Source organism: Caretta caretta, chromosome 7 (assembly GCF_965140235.1).
Source record: "Caretta caretta isolate rCarCar2 chromosome 7, rCarCar1.hap1, whole genome shotgun sequence".
In the NCBI taxonomy this organism is placed as follows: domain Eukaryota; kingdom Metazoa; phylum Chordata; order Testudines; family Cheloniidae; genus Caretta; species Caretta caretta.
In genome coordinates, this window is record NC_134212.1 from 82,287,790 (window position 1) to 82,307,230 (window position 19,441).

Consider the following 19,441-nt stretch of genomic DNA (forward strand, 5'->3'; position numbering starts at 1 on the left):
ATGTTTGTAATGAAACTAAGCAGGCTGAGGTTGCTATTATGTGCTAACTAAGAATTCCATGGTAACTGGCTACATGTGTTAGAAGGTAACTCTAAGGACTAGATTTTCAAAAGTTCTCAGCACCTGCAGTTGGGACCAGACTTTCAGGAACTGCTGATGCTGAGAACTTCTGAAAAATGTGGCCCTAAAAGTATAGCACTAGATCACTGGTTTTAAAATCTTTACATAACAGATTAACCTAAAAGGAGCTATTGTTTTTTTCATATTGTGTCACAGTTTATTCTTGTAATAATCAGTAGTTGAAATATAATGTTTATATTTAATATGCATCTTGTTTTAGCACAGATTAATAAGTATGGCCCCAGAAGTCAGTCAGATGTGCTGAGTTGCCACTTCAACAAGAAGTTTTTAAATTTTTAAGTATTATAAACAAATGTAATTTAGTGCTAAAATGCTGAAATTTATTTGTATCTTTTGTTCTCAAAGCTCGTTCGCTCAAAGCTCTTTGTATGCAAATGTGATCCCCCCGCCCCCAGCCCATCAGGAATACAAATTCTTTAATGCAGCAGTACATAAAGGAACTTCTTATACAAGACTAAACTATTACTGTTTATATCAATAAAAACTTGGACATTTCTCAAACCAGGCGTGGCACATATGGTATTTCTTTTATATGACTAATGTACTTAAGCACATTAATTGAATAATTAAATTTATCATTACAACCACTTTCATGTGATGCCCATCCTGTCTCTGAAATAGATAGAACTTTTGAAAGATTTTTAAAAGATGCATTTAAATATAAATCAGTGGTTTTTTTTACATTTTGCACAACTCTCCGTGTTCATTCTTCACCAACACTTTTCCTCTTAAAAAATTTCCTAATACTTTTACCTGTAAATATCATTACTCCTTGATTGTGCATAAAGACATGTCTCTTTGCTGACTTGTTACATTACAGTATACAGCAGTGTTTCTTGGCCTGCAGGCCGCTTGCGGCCCAGTCACCATAGAGCAGTGGCCCATGTGAATCCTCAGGACCATACAGGTTGAGTGTGTGTGTGTGTGTGTGTGTGTGTATGTGTATATATATCTATCTATATCTATATATGTGGATGCGGACCACATAACACAGAGAGCAGCATATATGGCCCACAAGGGTAAATAGATTGAGGACCACATGTCTACAGAAAGGCACAAAACTTGCATGTTAATGGAGTTGTGCCTGTTTATGCTAGGGCTAAACTTAGTCCTTTATATAAAGATGCAGCAAACAGAAAACATCAATAATAGCAGCGTTACCATGCAAATGTTTATGGGATTCATGGAATGTTTAGCATGCTCAGTTTGTTTAACTCTGCATGGTTACTTTTGACTAAGGATAATTGAAATGTTGATCTTGCATTTCACTTGGCTTCTAACATCCATTCTGTGTCGTATAACAGATATCAGTATATCAGGAAATGTGGATAACTTAGTTGTGTTTTTTGTTTCTGTTCAGAATGATTTACTCGTTAATACACCAGGGTTTTGAAATCTAAGGGCTAAATTGAGCTCTGGTGTAAGTAGATGCAACTTCATTAACTTCACTGGAATTATGCTGGTTTACACCAGAACTAAAAGTGGACATAAGTATTTATTTTTAATGCCTAAACAGGCAGAAAAGCTACCATCTGTTATGTACTATTAAAACCCAGTAAACCTCCCAAGTTACAGACATGGAACAAAAAATCCTTTTATGTTGGTCAAGAGTATCTGGAGGCTTTTCTGTTCACTGAGTACTGTTATCTATGGCTTGTATTACAGATGACTTTCCCACATTGTGAGCCAGTACATACTCCAAAAAGATACTCTCAGGTTTCATGTATCCAGGTAATTAGCTGAGTTTGAGTAGACTGGTAAAACCACTTGAAGGTCAATACATGACTGGCAAACTGCCTACTTCGGGGTCAGTAAACATGCTTTTGTAAAAGTTAATCTGAGCAACATGTTTCAGAGTGGTAGCAGTGTTAGTCTGTATTAGCAAAAACAACAAGGAGTCCTTGTGACGCCTTCGAGACTAACAAATTTATTTGGGCATAAGCTTTCGTGGGCTAAAACCCACTTCATCAGATGCATGGAGTGAAAAATACAGTAAGCAATGTATCTATTACAGCACATGAAAAGATGGGAGTTGCCTTACCAAGGGGTCAGTGCTAATGAGGCTGTAAAATAAATAAATATATATATACTGCTTACTGTATTTTTCACTCCATGCATCTGAGGAAGTGGGTTTTAGCCCACAAAAGCTTATGTCCAAATAAATGTTAGTCTCTAAGGTGCCACAAGGACTCCTCATTGTTTCTTTGCAACATGGACATTATGTTGTATTTAAGCAATCAGTAGGATTGGTATGTATTTTACCTGATCGGTGACAGGTTCTTAATTTTGAGTCAAGGCAAGTCTTTTTGTATCTACTACAAGGAAATGGAGACAATTAGTCTTACCAAGAGAAATGTTTGGGAAAGGAAGTGGTGCTTTGTATTCTGCAGAATTTGTAAAGTGTGCCTTTTCTGATGTGTAAAAGGAGCAAATATATTACAAGTTCTGAAGCATAAAGGGATTCATCTTGCTTCCATTGAAGTGAATGTCAAAACTCCCATTGGCTTCAGCAGTGCAGGATCAGATCCAGAGAACACAAAGCACACAAACTATGAAAGGAGTATTTTCCCACACAAATCTAATTTTTTTTGCATATTTCTGTAAAATGAGGATTCTTTATTTAAAATGCATTTTAATAATAAAAATAATAAATCCAACAGTTTAATGAGAAGTAGATCAGTATTTTTGTATTGTTATCCATAATCTCCTCCATGCTTGCTTTAGAAGTATTTAGTTTTTCTGCATATTTTAAATATTTGTTTTATTTCAGTAGTGGAGGAGCACTGTGATCTACACTGAATTAAAATTTGTGTGTTTTCTGGTAGTATCAATCTGTGAATTGCATTATAAATGTGCTAAAAATTCTGCTGCTCTTTCACGCAGTGTGAATATGTAAATTTACATCAGTTATAGAGTGGTGTGTTCTCTCACGGGCGTATGTAGACTGAGGCAGTAATGCACATGAAAATAGTTATCAGAAGGCAGTCACCACATTACATGTGTTTTGCTGTGTTGCCTGACTCTTGCATGGCAACCTGATTCTTGTAAAAAAGACAAAAGCGAAACAGAAAACTCCAACATAGAAATAAGTTGCAAAAAGAGTCTTGTAACCAGAGGGCTTACCTATACTAAAGAACTGAAATGGCCAGCTATTCTAAAAGGCTATTATTGAAGGTTTATTTTCCTTTCCTGCACAAAGAAAGCTTGCAATGATTTATGCACCTGCAAGTTGTATCTTAGCAACATCACTGGGGAAATAATGCTCAGCTTTTTCTAAACACTTTTTGTTGAACATAATCATAAATTGTAAAACAAAGGTCCAGAGCAATTTAATAAAAGTTCTTCGAAGTGCTGCTCCTTATTCCATTTATTTAAGAGATATATTCGGTGTTGAGTGTTTTTCTGGCTACAGTATGATAAGGATCAGATTACATAGTCATCCAACTATCTGTCCGGTTTAGTTAAATTAAGCCTGAATTATTGCTTAACCTGATCTACACAAACTTAGCATGTAAAGTCACACTTCTTCCTCTTGAAAAGAAGATCAACCTCTTTGGCTCTGGAATCATTTCTCTACCTCATAAAGTACCCAATGGGGATTTGCTGTTACATTATGCATGCCTTGGTAGTTAATGGTACTATGGGCTGTATGTGCAATATACAGAAATACCAACAGATGACAAAAGAGAATAATTTATCTAATCAAAAACATAGTTTTATTCAGGGAAATAATATGCTGTTAATCTTACCATGTGTGCAAACCCCCGCTGTATAGTCTTGTTTTTACTTATCACAGTGATGTAAGTATAGGATAGTCTGTTTGTTTAGGGATTGATTGTGGTGGTGGTAGTTGTTTATAGGTTTTTATATCCTACTTATCACTATAGTATCAGAACTCCAGGCAAATGTTAATGTATTTACCTTATCCTTGTCAGGGAAAGGGGAAAGGATTATCATCCCCAGTTTACCGACGGGGAAACTGAGGCTAACTAGTTTGACTTGACCAATGTAGAACCATGAATAGGACCCAAATCTCCTGGTTCACAGCCCAAGGTCTTGCCTACAAGATCATCGTTCCTTGGGCAGCAATCCTGTAAATACTGATGCACATGCTTGATGCACATATAAGTAGTGCCATTTAATTCAACCCTAAAGCAGTTGGTTTAACTGGGACTACTCATGTGTGAAGCATGTACATAAGTATTTGCAGTACTACACTCCATGTAGGTGCTTAGCCGGGCTGTACAAAATGGCAAAAGAAAATCCCTTTTGTGGCTTTTAATGCCATTTTACTGAATGCTGTAATATCCTCTGACTTATTTCCAGAATTTTGAGAGCCCAGAAGCTTTTCAGGTGGAATAATGACTGTAAAGCTCTTTGGGTCATGGAATATCTTGTAGAGGGCTGAGTAATTTGATGATGCTGTATATATGTGTTGTGCTGATGATAAACAATATATAAAGAGAGAAATAAAAACAGAAAGGTTAAGTGCCTTTTCTGAACAGGAACTGTGATCCACTTGATCAGGATGGGCCTGAGAGTCTGGATACCTGGGTCTTGACCCAGACTTGCTGTATGACCTTGGATATGTCACTTCACCTCCCTGAGTCTCTGTTTTCTGTTCGTAAAATGGGGATAATATTTACCTACACTATAGGGGGTGTTTTGAGGAATAGCGTAAATTATACAGTGCTGTATAAGTACAAAATTATTGTTGCAACAGTGGCAGAGATGATAACAGGACTGAGAAATTTTCTGGCTCCCTGCTTTTTGCTCAGTCAACTAGATAATCCTGTTTCTTAGGCTTTCTCTACACATGGGAAATTTACCAGTAATTTTTCTACCAGTTCTAGCAGTGGTTCAGATAAACTGGTCTTAAAATTTGTGTGAGCAACGATGTAGACAATCTTTTGGTATGTCTCTTTTCTCTTCCATCCCAATTTTTTGAAAACTTTGATATACAACTCACCTATTCAGAAAAGTTGCTGGGTGTTTTGCTTTTTGTGTAGCTCTTCAGAGAAACATAGATTCCACATTTTAGTGTATGTAAGCTGTCATTCAGGCAAACCAGAAGTAGTCAAACATCCTTTTTCTGTTTTTAAGTCCCTTCTTAACTCAGCTTATACGCAATTTTACATTGAATTAAAGACACCTAAGATAATCTCATTTTACTTAAAAACCTTTTTTTCTCTTGTTGCAAATATCAGTGCATTACTATCAGCTTGCCAGGAGTCATATTTTTGTTCCTGAAAAATATTCTTCATAATTAGTTACTAAAAGAGCAGGGGAGAGTGGAGGGTAAGGGGGCAGAAGTATAAAAGGGAGGTAGTGGCAGCTTAAGTTCATGTTTAAGTGGCTATAGCATGAATAATAGTAAACTAAACAATATCCCAAATAAGCAGCTTGCTTTCTCTTTTTTTACATTTTAGGTGATGTATCTCCAGTTCACATGAATCCTATTTCTCAATCCCAGTTTGTTCCTTTGGCAGAAATTCTTTGCTGTGCTATATCTGATATGAATGCAGCTCATGTTATTGTTACCCAGGAAACATTAATGGATCAGTTGGTGAAATATTATCCAGGTAATCTGTTACTTTTTCCCTTCAGAAGCTAATAAATTGTAATTCTTATATTGCTGACAGTGCGTGCAAACATTCATTAACAATCTGTCTGAAGCTGGCAAAATGGAAGAATATAAATGAACAGATAATCACAAATTAATTTATACACCCACCCGCACTATCTCTGTAACTCTATGTACAGTTTGGTAAAATGTATTTTATTTTTGTATAGAATTCTTCCGACTAAGTATCACTTTATATTGAGAAATAGAAAGAAAATATATCAGTGGCTGTATGCGAAGGAGGGAGAGCACATGAAAATTGAAAGAGGTACTAAAAGAGGCCAAAAGGTAGAGGTGTGTGAAAGTATGGTTTTCCTAACTGGAGATCCTAAAGCTTTTAATCACCCTCTTTAATGGATGGAAATGTGATATTTGACTTACCTAGGGGGTGTGGGATTGGCTAAGAGGAATCCATGTAAAGGGTCTGTGGCCACAAATAAGATTGGCCTCAATTTCAGGTTTGGTGGCCAAACATTTCTTTGCCCCAAAAAGGAAATTCTAAATTCATCACTCATTCTAAATGAGCATTACTCTTTAATCCTGCATGTCTGACAGGAGAGCAGCAATTTCCCCTGAGCTCCCAGGGTCCGGAGCACCTAATTACAATTTTTTTTTTTTAAAGCCCCATTCTGGTGTTGAGGTTCTCCTGAGACCTTTTCCACTCAGTTCCCCAAGAGTTCAGTCTGATTCCAGTCTTGTCACTCAGATTCCTTAATTTGGCATACAGCAAAGCTATGCTGAGTTGATCAGACTCAAGCATAGGAAGTGGGTATAGGGTGTACCACACATCCAAAGTTACACAGAAAACCTCTTCCTCTATATACATTTACACATTAGACTGCATTTATTATACACTGCATCATCCATTTGGGGATTGTCTTAGTCACTTTGTGGGAACTAATCGCTGTATAGCATGTTCTGTTCACCTGCTGTCCATGTTTGACTTTATTCTTTACCTTATCCTTACACTCCTGACTTTTGCTGTCCATGGTTATCATGTTCTCAGTAAATGGTTCCCTGCATGTTCCCCCCCTTTTATATTAGCTAGTTCAGACATTTTGTCTTTTATCTTATTTACTAAATCTTATCGTTTACTTAGCCTAAATATTCCATTTTCAGCCTGCTGATCTAGTTACTTCCCTAATCCTGTCTTCCAAGGCCTTGTCTACACTACAGGGGAAATAGCGTATATTCAATAGCATAACTCAAATCGATGTAGCTTAGACCTACTTACCATGGGGTCCATGCTACATGATGTCGACGGGAGACGCTCTCCCGTTGACTCCCCCTACTCTTCTTGATCCGGTGGGGTACAGAGTCGACGGGAGAGTGATCTGTTGTCGATTTAGCGGGTCTTCACTAGACCCGCTAAATCAGTGGCTTTCAAACTTTTGTACTGGTGACCCCTTTCATATAGCAAGCCTCTGAGTGCGACATCCCCCCCCCTTATAAATTAAAAACACTATTTTATATATTTAACACCATTATAAATGCTGGAGGCAAAGCGGGGTTTGGGGTGGAGTTTGACAGCTCACGACCCCCCATGTAATAACCTTGCGACCCCCTGAGGGGTCCCGACCCCCAGTTTGAGAACCCGTGCGCCAAATCGACCGCCAATGTATCAATCGCCGCTCATCGATCCCCTGGTAAGTGTAGACAAGCCCCAAGAAAGGAGGCCTCACCCATGTTTAATTACATGTGTCCAGCAGGGCCTACATCTGGTACTCCATGAAAGTTCCTTGGTCTGATACTTGTCATCTCTCCTGACCCTTAGTGCTCCTCTAGTCCTGCTTAGCGTACAGGCTACTCTGATAATCCATCCTGCTTGTTCGCTTGTAATGCAAAAATTAGAGGTTTCTAACGATAGGCTTTTAGTGTGTCACCATAGATTGGGCTAGAGTCCTGCCAAGAACTTGAAATAATTTTAAATTGCATCACAACAGCCCCAGATATGATCTTAGCTCAGATGGAAATAACACTCTACATACTTGTAATAAATGAAGGGATATCTCACTCTGCAGACTGCCATAGATGGTACCGTTTTACTGGAAGCTTTCATTCTCACTAAGCAGGACTGCAGGGGCATGGAATTTATGAAAAACCTAGGATGGCCCCCCAGTTTTCAGTAGATTGTCAGGGACTGTGACCCATCATTGAAAAACATTGATAGAAATGGTAATCAGTAAATCCTAGTGGCAGTTGAAAACTTGGGTTTATTCGTATTTGATGAATTGAAGAAGAGAATTGCTATACCGGATTTAGTTGGGCATCCTATCTCCAACAATAGCCAGTACTACATTCGTCAGAGGAAGATGAAACGGTCCTATAAAGGACCATTGTGTAATAACGTGTCCATAGGGAACTCTTTGTAATTGCTGTCAGTTATGGGGTGGCTGCACAGTTTGTATCTCTTTATAAATATTTTATCCTATTTAATGTAATGAGAATATCCTCAGTTACCTATACAAATGTTTAATCCTTTTAAAAACAACAACAAAATGTGCTAAATTATGTAGGTAGGAACTAGAATCCCAATACAATACTGATTTCCATGAGCATAGCTTGAGGGGACAAATGTTGCTGTTCTTAACACTTTAAAAGTTCCATATCATCATCATCCCCCCCCCCCCATGGTTCCTACTAAATACTGGAACAAATCCAACCAAGGTGTGGCTGCCCCTTTCCTTCCTCCTTTTCAACAGTTGGCTTATCTCACTACTCAGGAGTTGGGGTTGATGAAGATGAACTGTTGTCTGCCCCTTGCATCTGTTGTTGGTGAATTCAAAAGATTGGCTAGTGTATCTTTTTCACTGCCCTCTATTGGAGAGAATTCATAATTGCTGTCATTTACTGGATGGCCTATAGATAAGCCCCTTCATTTTCAGTTTAAACCAGTTTTTACCAAAAAAATTCCCAGGTTTTACAAGAAGTATTATTCATTTTTGTCTGATTTTCACCCTACTTTTGTACCATTCAAATATATAAAAAATAACTTGTTTTATTAGGAAACTACAATACATTGCATGAGATATATGTATTACGATAATACATTAGTATGTGTGTACATGCAAAGCTGCCTGTTGAAGTAAGGCTACGTATTCGTCTACAAGATACACACAATAAACAAACAGGCACGCATGCAAGCTCTGAAGTATATGAGCATCTGAACATACTGATGAATCTCATGCCCACCACATACATATTTCAAGCTGCTAGCAGATAACGGTTTAAAGATTTCACACACTAAAATGGGAAGAAAATGAAAATCTGTATCAAAATACATTTCAGAACACAAGGAAGTACTTGAAAGTTTGAAAAAAACAAAAACAGGATGAAGTTGAGTATATGTGCTGCAAACGTTGTGGCCAAATTATTAAATAGAACTATTAGCCCTATAAATATTTATAAGTCTACAACAGTAAATTGTTTATTCAAATGAAAAGTTTTATTTGGGGAGTAGAGATATATTGTATTCTTAAACTCAGAGGTGGCATTGTGTTTGGAGTTCTGTTTTAGTTCTGCAGCAAACTACATTGATGAATGGAATTCAAAGCATTAATCTATGGAATACTTTCCCTCTCATCTTTCCATCCACCAAAATAAACCCCAATATTTACCCAGAAAAATTAATAGTTTTTTGCACTGATACTCAACTGATTTTGTAGTTGTGGTAATAAATACTGATAAATTTATGGGAAAAAATAAATAATATAAAAACTGAAAGTGAAGGGTCCTACCTCTAGAAGAGCCCTTCATGTCCTTCACAGCTGCAAGAGGATTTCTGTTAGTTCTGTGCATAAACTCTGGATTTATGAAGCACCAGATACTGAGTTCTGTTCATAATTCTGCATCTGTGAAGTTTAGCTCACAGTTGTGACATCTCTGTCCTCTATGCTGCTGTAGGGTTTTGTTTAGTGTATTTTTTGCTGTTGGACAACTGTGTGTTACATTTTTTTTATTCTGGCTCTTAAAGTTGAACACAGTGATGTGTCTTTAAACCATCCAGTTAAGAATGGCATCACATGATCGAAACTGTGAGAGTTTTTATTGTTAAGATTGATTTTTATTGTTAAGATTCAAATTCTTAGTATGTGAGTGGTCTTAGACTCTTTTGTAAACCCTTCATACTTAATCAGTATGCTTCTTGTACGTCTCAGTGATGTCCAAATTTGTTACATTTCAGTAAATTACCGTTCACTTCTAACTTTTCATGATTTTATGTATTAAATTATTTCTGATTGAAATACTTATATACTGTATCTTTATTATAGGTATAACAACTCCCTCACAAGAAATTCTATATAGTGTGCTTGGAACTCTAATTAGAGAAAGGAAGATATATCACACTGGAGAAGGCTACTTCATAGTGACCCCTCACACCTACTTTTTCACAGATAATGTCATGAAAGACCATAAGAAGTTCCTGTTAGAGGATAATTGCCCTCTACTGCCATCCGCTTCTTACCTTGTAAGCATGGAGAGCTCTGCAGATCTAACAAAAGAAAATGTTCCTATGGTGTCTCATTGTAGATCCTGCCATTGTTTCCCTGCTCAGGCTACATTCAGGGAACAAAGACATCAGCAATTAATTAACCATGAGCCTAATGGAAGAGGTCAAAAAGGGTCTGGTGAGTTGAAGCCCTCAGTTCAGAATCAGCCTCTCTCTACATTAGTTGAGACTCATTCATGTGACACAACCAAGTCCTTAACTTCAATGAAAGAAAAAGAAAAATGTAAAAAGTTCGGCCTTAGTCTTTTCTGGCGTAGTAGCACATCTAAAAAAGAAAAACCTAAAAAAAAGTATTCTTCTTTTTCTGCCCAATTTCCTCCTGAAGAATGGCCAGTCAGGGATGAAGATAATTTAGATAACATTCCACGTGACATTGAACATGAAATCATCAAGCGTATTAACCCTGTGCTGACAGTAGATAACTTAGTTAAACACACAGTACTAATGAAGAAATTTGAGGAACAGAAAAAATATATTAGCAAAGGCACCTCAACCGAAATGTTGACAATTCAGCAAAAGCATATTTCAAAAGGGTCTGTTGTTAAAAAGCAAAGTAAAACAGCAAAGTATCACAGGAAAATTCAATCCAGTAAAGAAAAGCAAATAAGAAAAACCCAGAGAAAATCTCAAATCAATGAGGTAATGTCAGAAAATGACAAACAGGAAAAATATGCAGAGCGTCTGTCATCACATGTTACAAATGAAGTTGTAGCTCATGAACAGCTACATGAGGATGGAACAGTTGTTAAATCCCATTTTATATATAAAAAGCAAATTAAGAATCCTTTTCAAGGTCTACCATGTAGAGAGAAATTTTCTACAAAAGGACACAAAGGTCAGAAAAACAGTCAATTTAAGTCCAGGATTCAAAAGCAAGAATGGAATTGTCAAAGGTCAAGGTCTTTGGATTCCTCAAGAACCTTTGACCATGAAGCCATACAATCAAATGCTGAAAAATGCAGTGACAAAGCCAAGCAAAACAAATCATCCCACGTTAACAATTCTTCCCTCCAAGCCATCAAAGGCCATTTCAGTGAATGCTCTAATTATCCACAATGCAGTACTTTACGAATAGATGATAAATGTCATTACTCCAGAGAGAGTAGCCTTTCTGACTATGTCTATAGAGGGGCAAACAAAAAACTTATTGGAGATATTCCAAAAACTCATTTCTCTTACATTGAAGATATGTTTGAGTTTAAGGAAGAAATAAAGTATCCCCTAAGTTCAAAAGATACCCATCAGTGTGACAAACCTGCCATCATATGTGAGCTACTAGATCAAACATCAAATCGTTTTCAGAATTTCAGTCTTTCTAATGATCCTGCTGATGCTAACCAGTTTAAACAATCTGAAGATGGTGCCACTCAAAGACTAAATACTGACAAAAAGAATGAACTAATGTTTAGCAATACTACTACTAAATGGCCTGAGTCTGTTAACCCAGAAAAAAAAGGATTTATTGATGATCAGACTTTGTATCAAAAAGTAGATGATTATGATGTTTGCAGCTCGTTATATCTTGAGGAGGAGGATTACCCTGAATCATATCAACAGCAACTCAGCCACACCATTTCAGAAACAGGAGAATGCAGTAAGGGAATACAACAAATAAGCACTGAACTGTCTCTCAGAAACTGCGGTCTTAATAGTCATCCAGCTGAGTGCAATACTAATGTAAATCAATTAGATTCTTGTGGGCATGAAGGAAATGAATGTCATAGTCTTAGTGGGTCAATGGATAGCTCACAAGAGTGCCAGAAAATTGATCTTGCAGGAGAAAATTGTTTCCATGATCGGCTATCTCAGTTTGTTTACAAACATCATGATGAGGAAGTTGAACTTGCTGAACATGTTCAGGCTTCAGATATTGGTGTCAATATATTTGATTTCTGCAAAGCAAACGACGGTGACTCAGATGCTGAAATTTTGCCAAACACTCCCAATGAAATGAGAGAGAAATCGGCGTGCTCGACACTGGGGCTGCAGACCATGGAAATGAGAAAAAAAATTGGAAAAAAGCAACAGCTTTTTAATAGTATACATACTACTGTTTCAGGGCCGAATGTCCAAAAAGAACCAAGTAACTTAGAAGGAACAGAAAACCAGAGCATTACAGGAGACAGCGGAATTGATTCTCCAAGGTAAGAACACAAATGTCAGTGATGTTCTTCTATTATAATAATAATAATAATAATAATAATCAGATTTAGGAAGAATTGCTGGAATAGATAACAATTGTATTGTCATGAAGAACTCCATTGCTAAAATGCACTACAGAAATACTTCCAACAAGATAGTGCTAAAGTGTCTCTGGTATAAACTACACTAACTAATATTGTATGTAACAATTTTGTTTCTCTGAGGCAGAAAAATATGATTCATTCTGTTTTACAGATTGGGGAATCAAGACGCAGAGAGATTAACCACTTAGGTAGGAGACACTGGCTTTGTGGTTAAACACGGGCCTGGTAATTTGGAGGCTTGGGTTTTGACATAGACCTTGCTGTGTGATGTTTGGTATGTCGCTTAACCTGTGTGTGCCACAGTTACTCCAGCTGAAAACTAGGGATAATAGTTACTTAAAATAGGTGTTTTGAGGTCTAATTAAATCTGGAAAATGTTATTCAGGCCAGTCGGAGTTGCAGATGGATTTTAAGTGTTCTGGGCTCTTGGCCCTGTGCTCATTCCTTTATTGAGGCATCTGTAACCTTTAAGAGACTCTCCTCACTTTTCATAGTTTTTCGCAAATTCACCATAAAAGGTCTTGTGTGAAACAAGCTTGAGTTTCACATGCTTGCCTGTGAAAAAAGATCAGGCTTCCGAATGTTAATAAAAATTTGAAATTTTTGGAAGTTTGAAATTGGAGGAAACTAATTAATTGGCAAAACACTACGTTTAAATTTTTGAGAGAGAAATTCAGCCCCACTCTATAAGTAACATCAAGGTGTCATATGATTCATGACTCTTGACATGATGGCACTGAATGTAGAGAAGACTACTTCTTCTTCATATCCACTATCATTTTGAAAAGCTAGTATGCACTAAGGACCAAATCCTGCAGTTCTTCTTTAGGCAAACTTCCTAATGAAATCAGCATGTGTTTTTGCCTGAGTAGGGACTATAGCATGTGTTCTTTTGGCACATTTTTGGCTTATTAGCTGAGTATTGATAGTTTCAATTCTTAGTGGGTACTCTGATAACCCAGAAATATCTATGTGGCACTAAAAACTAAATAAACTGTTTTATTTTTAGAACACAAAGTCTTACATCTAATAATTCAGCCATTTTGGATGGATTGAAAAGAAGACGAAGTTTCCTACAGAACTTTGAAGGCAAAAATAACAGTGCAAGGAGCGGAAGGATGCTTACACAAAATACATTGTTGCAGTTAACTCCAGTCATGAATGTTTAAGTTTCTTTTCTTACAGAGCTTTGTGAATTCTTTCCTTTGTATAATGTAAATAGCATTACTGTAAATTTTTTAAACAATCAAATACATAAAGATGCATCTAAATCCATGTCTGTTCTTTAAACTTGTTTGAACTAGGGCTGTCAAGCGATTAAAAAATTTAATCTTGATTAATTTATTTAAATATTTTGGGTTTTTTTTTAGATTTTCAAATATATCTCAATTACAACATAGAATACAAAGTGTACAGTTCTCACTTTATATTTATTTTTGATTACAAATATTTGCCATGTAAAAAACAAATAGTTTTTTTTTCAGTTCATCTCAGACAAGTGCGGTAGTGCAATCTCTTTATCATGAAAGTTGAACTTACAAATGGAGAATTATGTACAAAAAAACCCTGCATTCAAAAATAAAACAATGTAAAACTTTAGAGCCTACAAGTCCACTCAGTCCTACTTTAGCCAGTTGCTCAGACAAACAAGTTTGGTTACATTTACAGGAGATAATGCTGGCTGCTTCTTATTTACAATGTCACCTGAAAGTGAGAACAGGTGTTTACATGGCACTTTTGTAGCCGGCGTTGCAAGGTATTTATGTGCCAGATATACTAAACATTTGTATGCCCCTTCATGCTTCAGCCACTATTCCAGACAACATGCTTCCATGCTGATGATGCTCATTTAAAAAAAAAAAATGCGTTAATTAGATTTGTGACTGAACTCCTTGGGGGAGAATTGTATGTCTCCTGTTCTGTTTTACCTATATTCTACCACGTATTTCATGTTATAGCTGTCTCGGATGATGACCCAGCACATGTTCATTTTAAGAACACTTTCACTGCAGATTTGACAAAACACAAAGAAGAAGGTACCATTGTGACATTTCTAAAAATAGTTAAACACTCGACCCAAGGTTTAAGAATCTGAAGTGTTGCCCAAAAACTGAGAGGGATGAGGTGTGGAGCATGCTTTCAGCAGTCTTAAAAGAGCAACGCTGTGATGCAGAAACTACAGAACCCGAACCACCAAAAAAGATGATGAAAAAGAACATGCATCAGTTCACTCTGCTTTGGATAGTTATCAAGCAGAACCCATCATCAGCATGGATGCATGTCCTATGGAATGGTGGTTGAAGATGAAGGGATATATGAATCATTAGCACATCTGGCATGTAAATATCTTGTGAAGCCAGCTACAAAAGTGCCATTCGAACGCCTGTTCTCACTTTCAGGTGACATTGTAAACAAGAAGTGGGCAGCATTATCTCCTGCGAATTATAACCAAACTTGTTTGTCTGAGCGACTGGCTAAAGTAGGACCAAGTGGACTTGTCTGCTCTAAAGTTTTACTTTGTTTTGTTTTCGAGTGCAGTTATGAAACAAAAAAAATCTACATTTGTAAGTTACACTTTCACGATAGAGAATGTACTATAGTACTTGTATGAGGTGAATTGAAAAATACTATTTTTTCATTTTTACAGTGCAAATATTTGTAATAAAAAATATACAGTGAGCACTGTACACTTTGTATTCTGTGTTGTAATAGTAATCAATATATTTGAAAATGTAGAAAAACATCCAAAAATATTTAATAAACTTCAATTGGTAGTTTGTTTAACAATGCAATTAATCGCGATTAATTTTTTTAGTTAATCATGTGAGCTAACTGCAATTAATCGACAGCCATAGTTTGAACATTTCATTTTCGATTCTTGACTTTTAATTAACATTTTAATAAGACAGTTAGTTACTTTTGTTATAGCTATGTGACCATGTTTGTAATAAAAATGTGTAAAGAAAAAGTATGGACTAAGAGTGTACTTCATTCAGGTCAAATTACTAGCCTGACATGATTGTAGGTGGAGCTCCAATAGGAACCATGCAACTACAATCAGTTGACACAAATTTCAGTGACTAAAGGTACTTCCTGTGTGCACCACTGGGCCAACAGAACCCACTAGATACCAGCATACACAAAAGAGTTAAGTAGGAAAAAAGATTTAACATCCTGCCTCACCCTGAAAAAGCCACTTGAGATAGAACACTAATAATACTCTGCTGATTAAAGCCAGTGGACCTACTGGTATAAGACAAACAGGAGTTAGTGTTTCTAAATATAAGTGAAGAGAATATTTTACCGATACAGGATGCACAGGAGAAAATAGACTATATTAGTTCTACTAACTAAAAAGTTTCACTTAGGCCACACCTTATTGAATGTCAAATTAGACTCTCTGAAAGAAGAGGACCTTTTTTCTCTTTAAGTGCTAGAATGGTGGTGACTTAATCTCCTAATTCTAAAGTGGATAAAAATCAATGACTTTTTAAAAAATTGGATTTTTAAATTTAAATACATATTTATGTAAAATAAATCTATTTAAAATTAAATTTGAAATTGACAACCTATATTAAGGCCACTATAATCTATTATCATCTAAATTTTATATAAAAAAATCCAAGCAGTACATATTTGCTGCCAAAGTTTTAAAGGAATTCAGACCACTGATCTGGTGGACGTCACTAGCTAAGACCCTGGAACCATAGTCTCTTGAAGTGCTAAGCCAGCTTTTGACAGCCATAGCCTCTTCTGCAGGTGCAGAGAGAATATTTTCTTTTCAGTTTATTCAGCTAGGTCAGTTCAATTACAAGTTTATTCAAAGTTGAGAAATTGATTCAGAGTTGTAAAAGTAAGAAAGTTTTGTTTCTTCTTCCACTGTGTATAAAAATGAGGTGAGAGGATGAGAGACTAGTTCTTAAAAACTTGGATATGGTGACAAGAAACAATCAGTTTGATACACTAACTACAGATAATACTTCCTTTGTTTAATAAATCCAGTACTGCAAAACATGTTTTGATACTTCCTCCCGCCTCTGCTTCTTCTTCCCTCCACCCCACCCCGTTATGTGTCCAATACATTTAAGGTAGTTTTATTTAACTAATAAAAATACCATTTTAAAACATTGGGTTTTTTAAACTTTTTAATTTAATTCTAATTTTCATCCAAATGCAGCTTGATACAAATCAGAAGTAAAAATTAATCCACTAAATAAGAAATAAATCATTCACCATTTTACATTTTTATATTCTGTCAGAAAAATTAAGAATCTGAATAAATGTATGTTAAGGGGTATAATGTGTTTAAATAAATGCATATAGATACATTATATCCCCCTCATTAGCAAAAACTATGGAACTTAGTGTAAAGGCTATATTTAGTTGAAAATCAACATGTTTTGCAAGGCTAAAATTGGTTCTTTATTCCCAGATCTTTATTCTCAGCACCAGGTTTTAATTCGTGGTTCCCTGATCCTTATTCAAAGGCCAGAATTATTTTAAAGTACATCAATGTAAGAGTCATTGTTTAGAAATTTCATCAAATTAATATGATTGTGATTAAAATTTACATTACTAAACATTAAATAATCAATGGGTTTTGACTGGCTATACATGACAAAATGTGCCTCAGGTCCCCGAGTGGCATGTCCCCACAACTGTGGTACTGTTCTGAAGGAGCTGGGACATGGCACTCGCTGCCCCAAAGCTTCATTCCTAGGAAGTGTGCTGTCATGTGTCATGCTCCCATCCCACTTCCATTTTGTGAATAGTGTTTGAATAAGGTGCTGGGGTTTGTCAGACTGTACATGACAAAATGTGTCTCAAGTGAGCCCAAGTGACATATCCCTATAACAGTTCCACTCTTTTGAAGGAGCTGGGACATGCCACTCCCTAACCCGAAGCTTCATACTTGAACAGCATGTTGCCACGTTACATCCCCACCCCTCTTCTGTATTATACTTAGGGCTTGAATAGAGAGTTGCAATTTGACTGACTCTACATGCCAAACTGTGTTTTGGGTCACCTGAAGTGACATGTCCCTGCATCTCACAGTGTTCTGAAGGACCTAGCACATGCCACTCATTGGCCCCAAGCTTTGCTCCTGAACAATATGCTACAAAAGATCACATTCCCACCCCTCTTCCATATCCTGCAGAGGACTTGAATAAGGAGTTGTGTTTTAACTGACTGTAGATGATGACAAAATAAGTCATGAGTCAGCCCATCCCTCCCAGGTGACACGTCTGCAATCATCAGACTGCACTGAAGGTGCCGGGATATGCTACTCTTCAACCTGAAGCTTTATTCTTGAGCAATGTACTGTCATGTCTCATACCCCTATCCCACTTCCATACTGTAAATGTTGCTTGAATAAGGAACTTGGTTTTATCTGGCTGTTTGTGACAAAAAGCATCTGCCACCATTCGACAAATCTGAAGGAGCTGCGACATGTAATTTTGGGTATGGCTTTTCTGAGTGCTAACCGATATTGTACCTCTTCTTCAATATTGTCTATTTCAGTTAGTAAACATGCAAAAGGCATGTAAAAAACACAAAGCAATATTCAATATTTGTAAATCCATCTGTAATGTTTTCACAAATTGTATGGACAGCTAGAAATTAGGAAGCCTATAAAAATGCTTGCTTGTTCTTTGATAACTTTTGAACAGAAAAAAGGCTTTATCAAATTTTAATTGTGTTAGAAATAAATACATTTGTTGTTAGTGACGTTCTTTTGCTTGTTACACAAGGGAAGTAAGATAAAGAAAGTATGGTTTGGGTTTTTGGAGCTGCTCTTGAGGATCCTGAAAAATATTTGCCTTGCTTCTTGGGTGTTGAATGTGGATTTTTATTGCAAGTCTTACCTTGAGTGAGAGGCTCTGGAATATCTAAATCCACAACCTTGTTAGCTACTATATTCTTAGACTCCTGTTACCGACATGCAAAAGGCTTACTGCAGTTGCCCCACAGTTTAGCTTTAATTGTGAAGTTCATAATTTCCACAAACTCTGAAGCTCTGCAGTGGAGTTTGTCATTTTTCACAATTCTGAACAAGTTTTCAACAATGGTAATATTGTCCCTGGTTAATGGCCATTTTATTGCTTGTAGCATAATGCCACTCCATAATAGTACTAGTGAGACATACTCGAACAGGACTTCCCACAGTTCAGTACTATTATACATCTGGAGGAGAATTTACATTCTCTAGATCATCTTTTCCCAGATGTGTGTGGTGGAATCAGTTTAATAAAAGATGATTTCTGCAAATTGCTCTTTGTTTATTTTCAGTCACCATTTTCTGGTCAAATCCAAGAATGTCTTCAGTGAAGGATATCTGTTGTTTCCATACAGGTTGTGTTACCTCTCTTATTAAGTCCCTGCACTGTCTGGTTAAATGTGCTGTACTGAAAAATCTTGCCGAGCCTGTTAATCATTTTACTACATTCATGCATTGCTTTCCCATTTTTCAATAGTGTACAAGCATACAAGAAAAACTTCTTGACATCAGTGGACACTTACTTTAGCTACATGTCCACATTTTTAATCATATAGCTGCACAAATGTGTAATATTGTAAAATCAACTTGCCGAACCCAGTGCCTGGAAAGCTGCTAGCTATAAGGATCCAAGATTGTGTTTGTTGACAATGCTCTGAAGTATTTGGAAGAGAAATGAGATGCTGCCATTCTTCTCAAACTTTGAAATCCAGCTGAAATACACTGATATATTTTTAAATAGTTTGACCCTTTAAGTAAGGAGCGGATACCACCAATAGGCAACCAGTTTCAGCCTTGACATATTTTAGAGATTACCAACCAATGAGAATCACCTTTTTTTTAGGAAAATAACTGAAAAATACAAGCATAAAACAAGATTAAAATTGATTATTTAAATCAAGGTTTTAAGCTAAAGCTGTTCA

The 19,441-nt window shown here is 36.5% G+C and overlaps 1 protein-coding gene across 2 annotated transcripts in view; it reads left to right on the forward strand.

Moving 5' to 3' along the window:
• STOX1 (storkhead box 1) overlaps positions 1-18,246 on the forward strand; it is a 36,721-nt gene extending 18,475 nt beyond the window's left edge. The window contains exons 2-5 of one of the 2 annotated variants that reach the window (XM_075130879.1): positions 5,571-5,723; positions 10,036-12,418; positions 12,672-12,708; positions 13,530-13,654. In XM_075130879.1, the coding sequence (XP_074986980.1) occupies positions 5,571-5,723; positions 10,036-12,418; positions 12,672-12,708 (2,573 nt within the window). In that variant the 3' untranslated portion in view covers positions 13,530-13,654. Of the gene's footprint in view, positions 1-5,570; positions 5,724-10,035; positions 12,419-12,671; positions 12,709-13,529 lie in introns of both variants that reach the window. The other variant, XM_075130878.1, reaches the window with a different exon arrangement.
• The last annotated feature ends 1,195 nt before the right edge of the window (positions 18,247-19,441 follow it).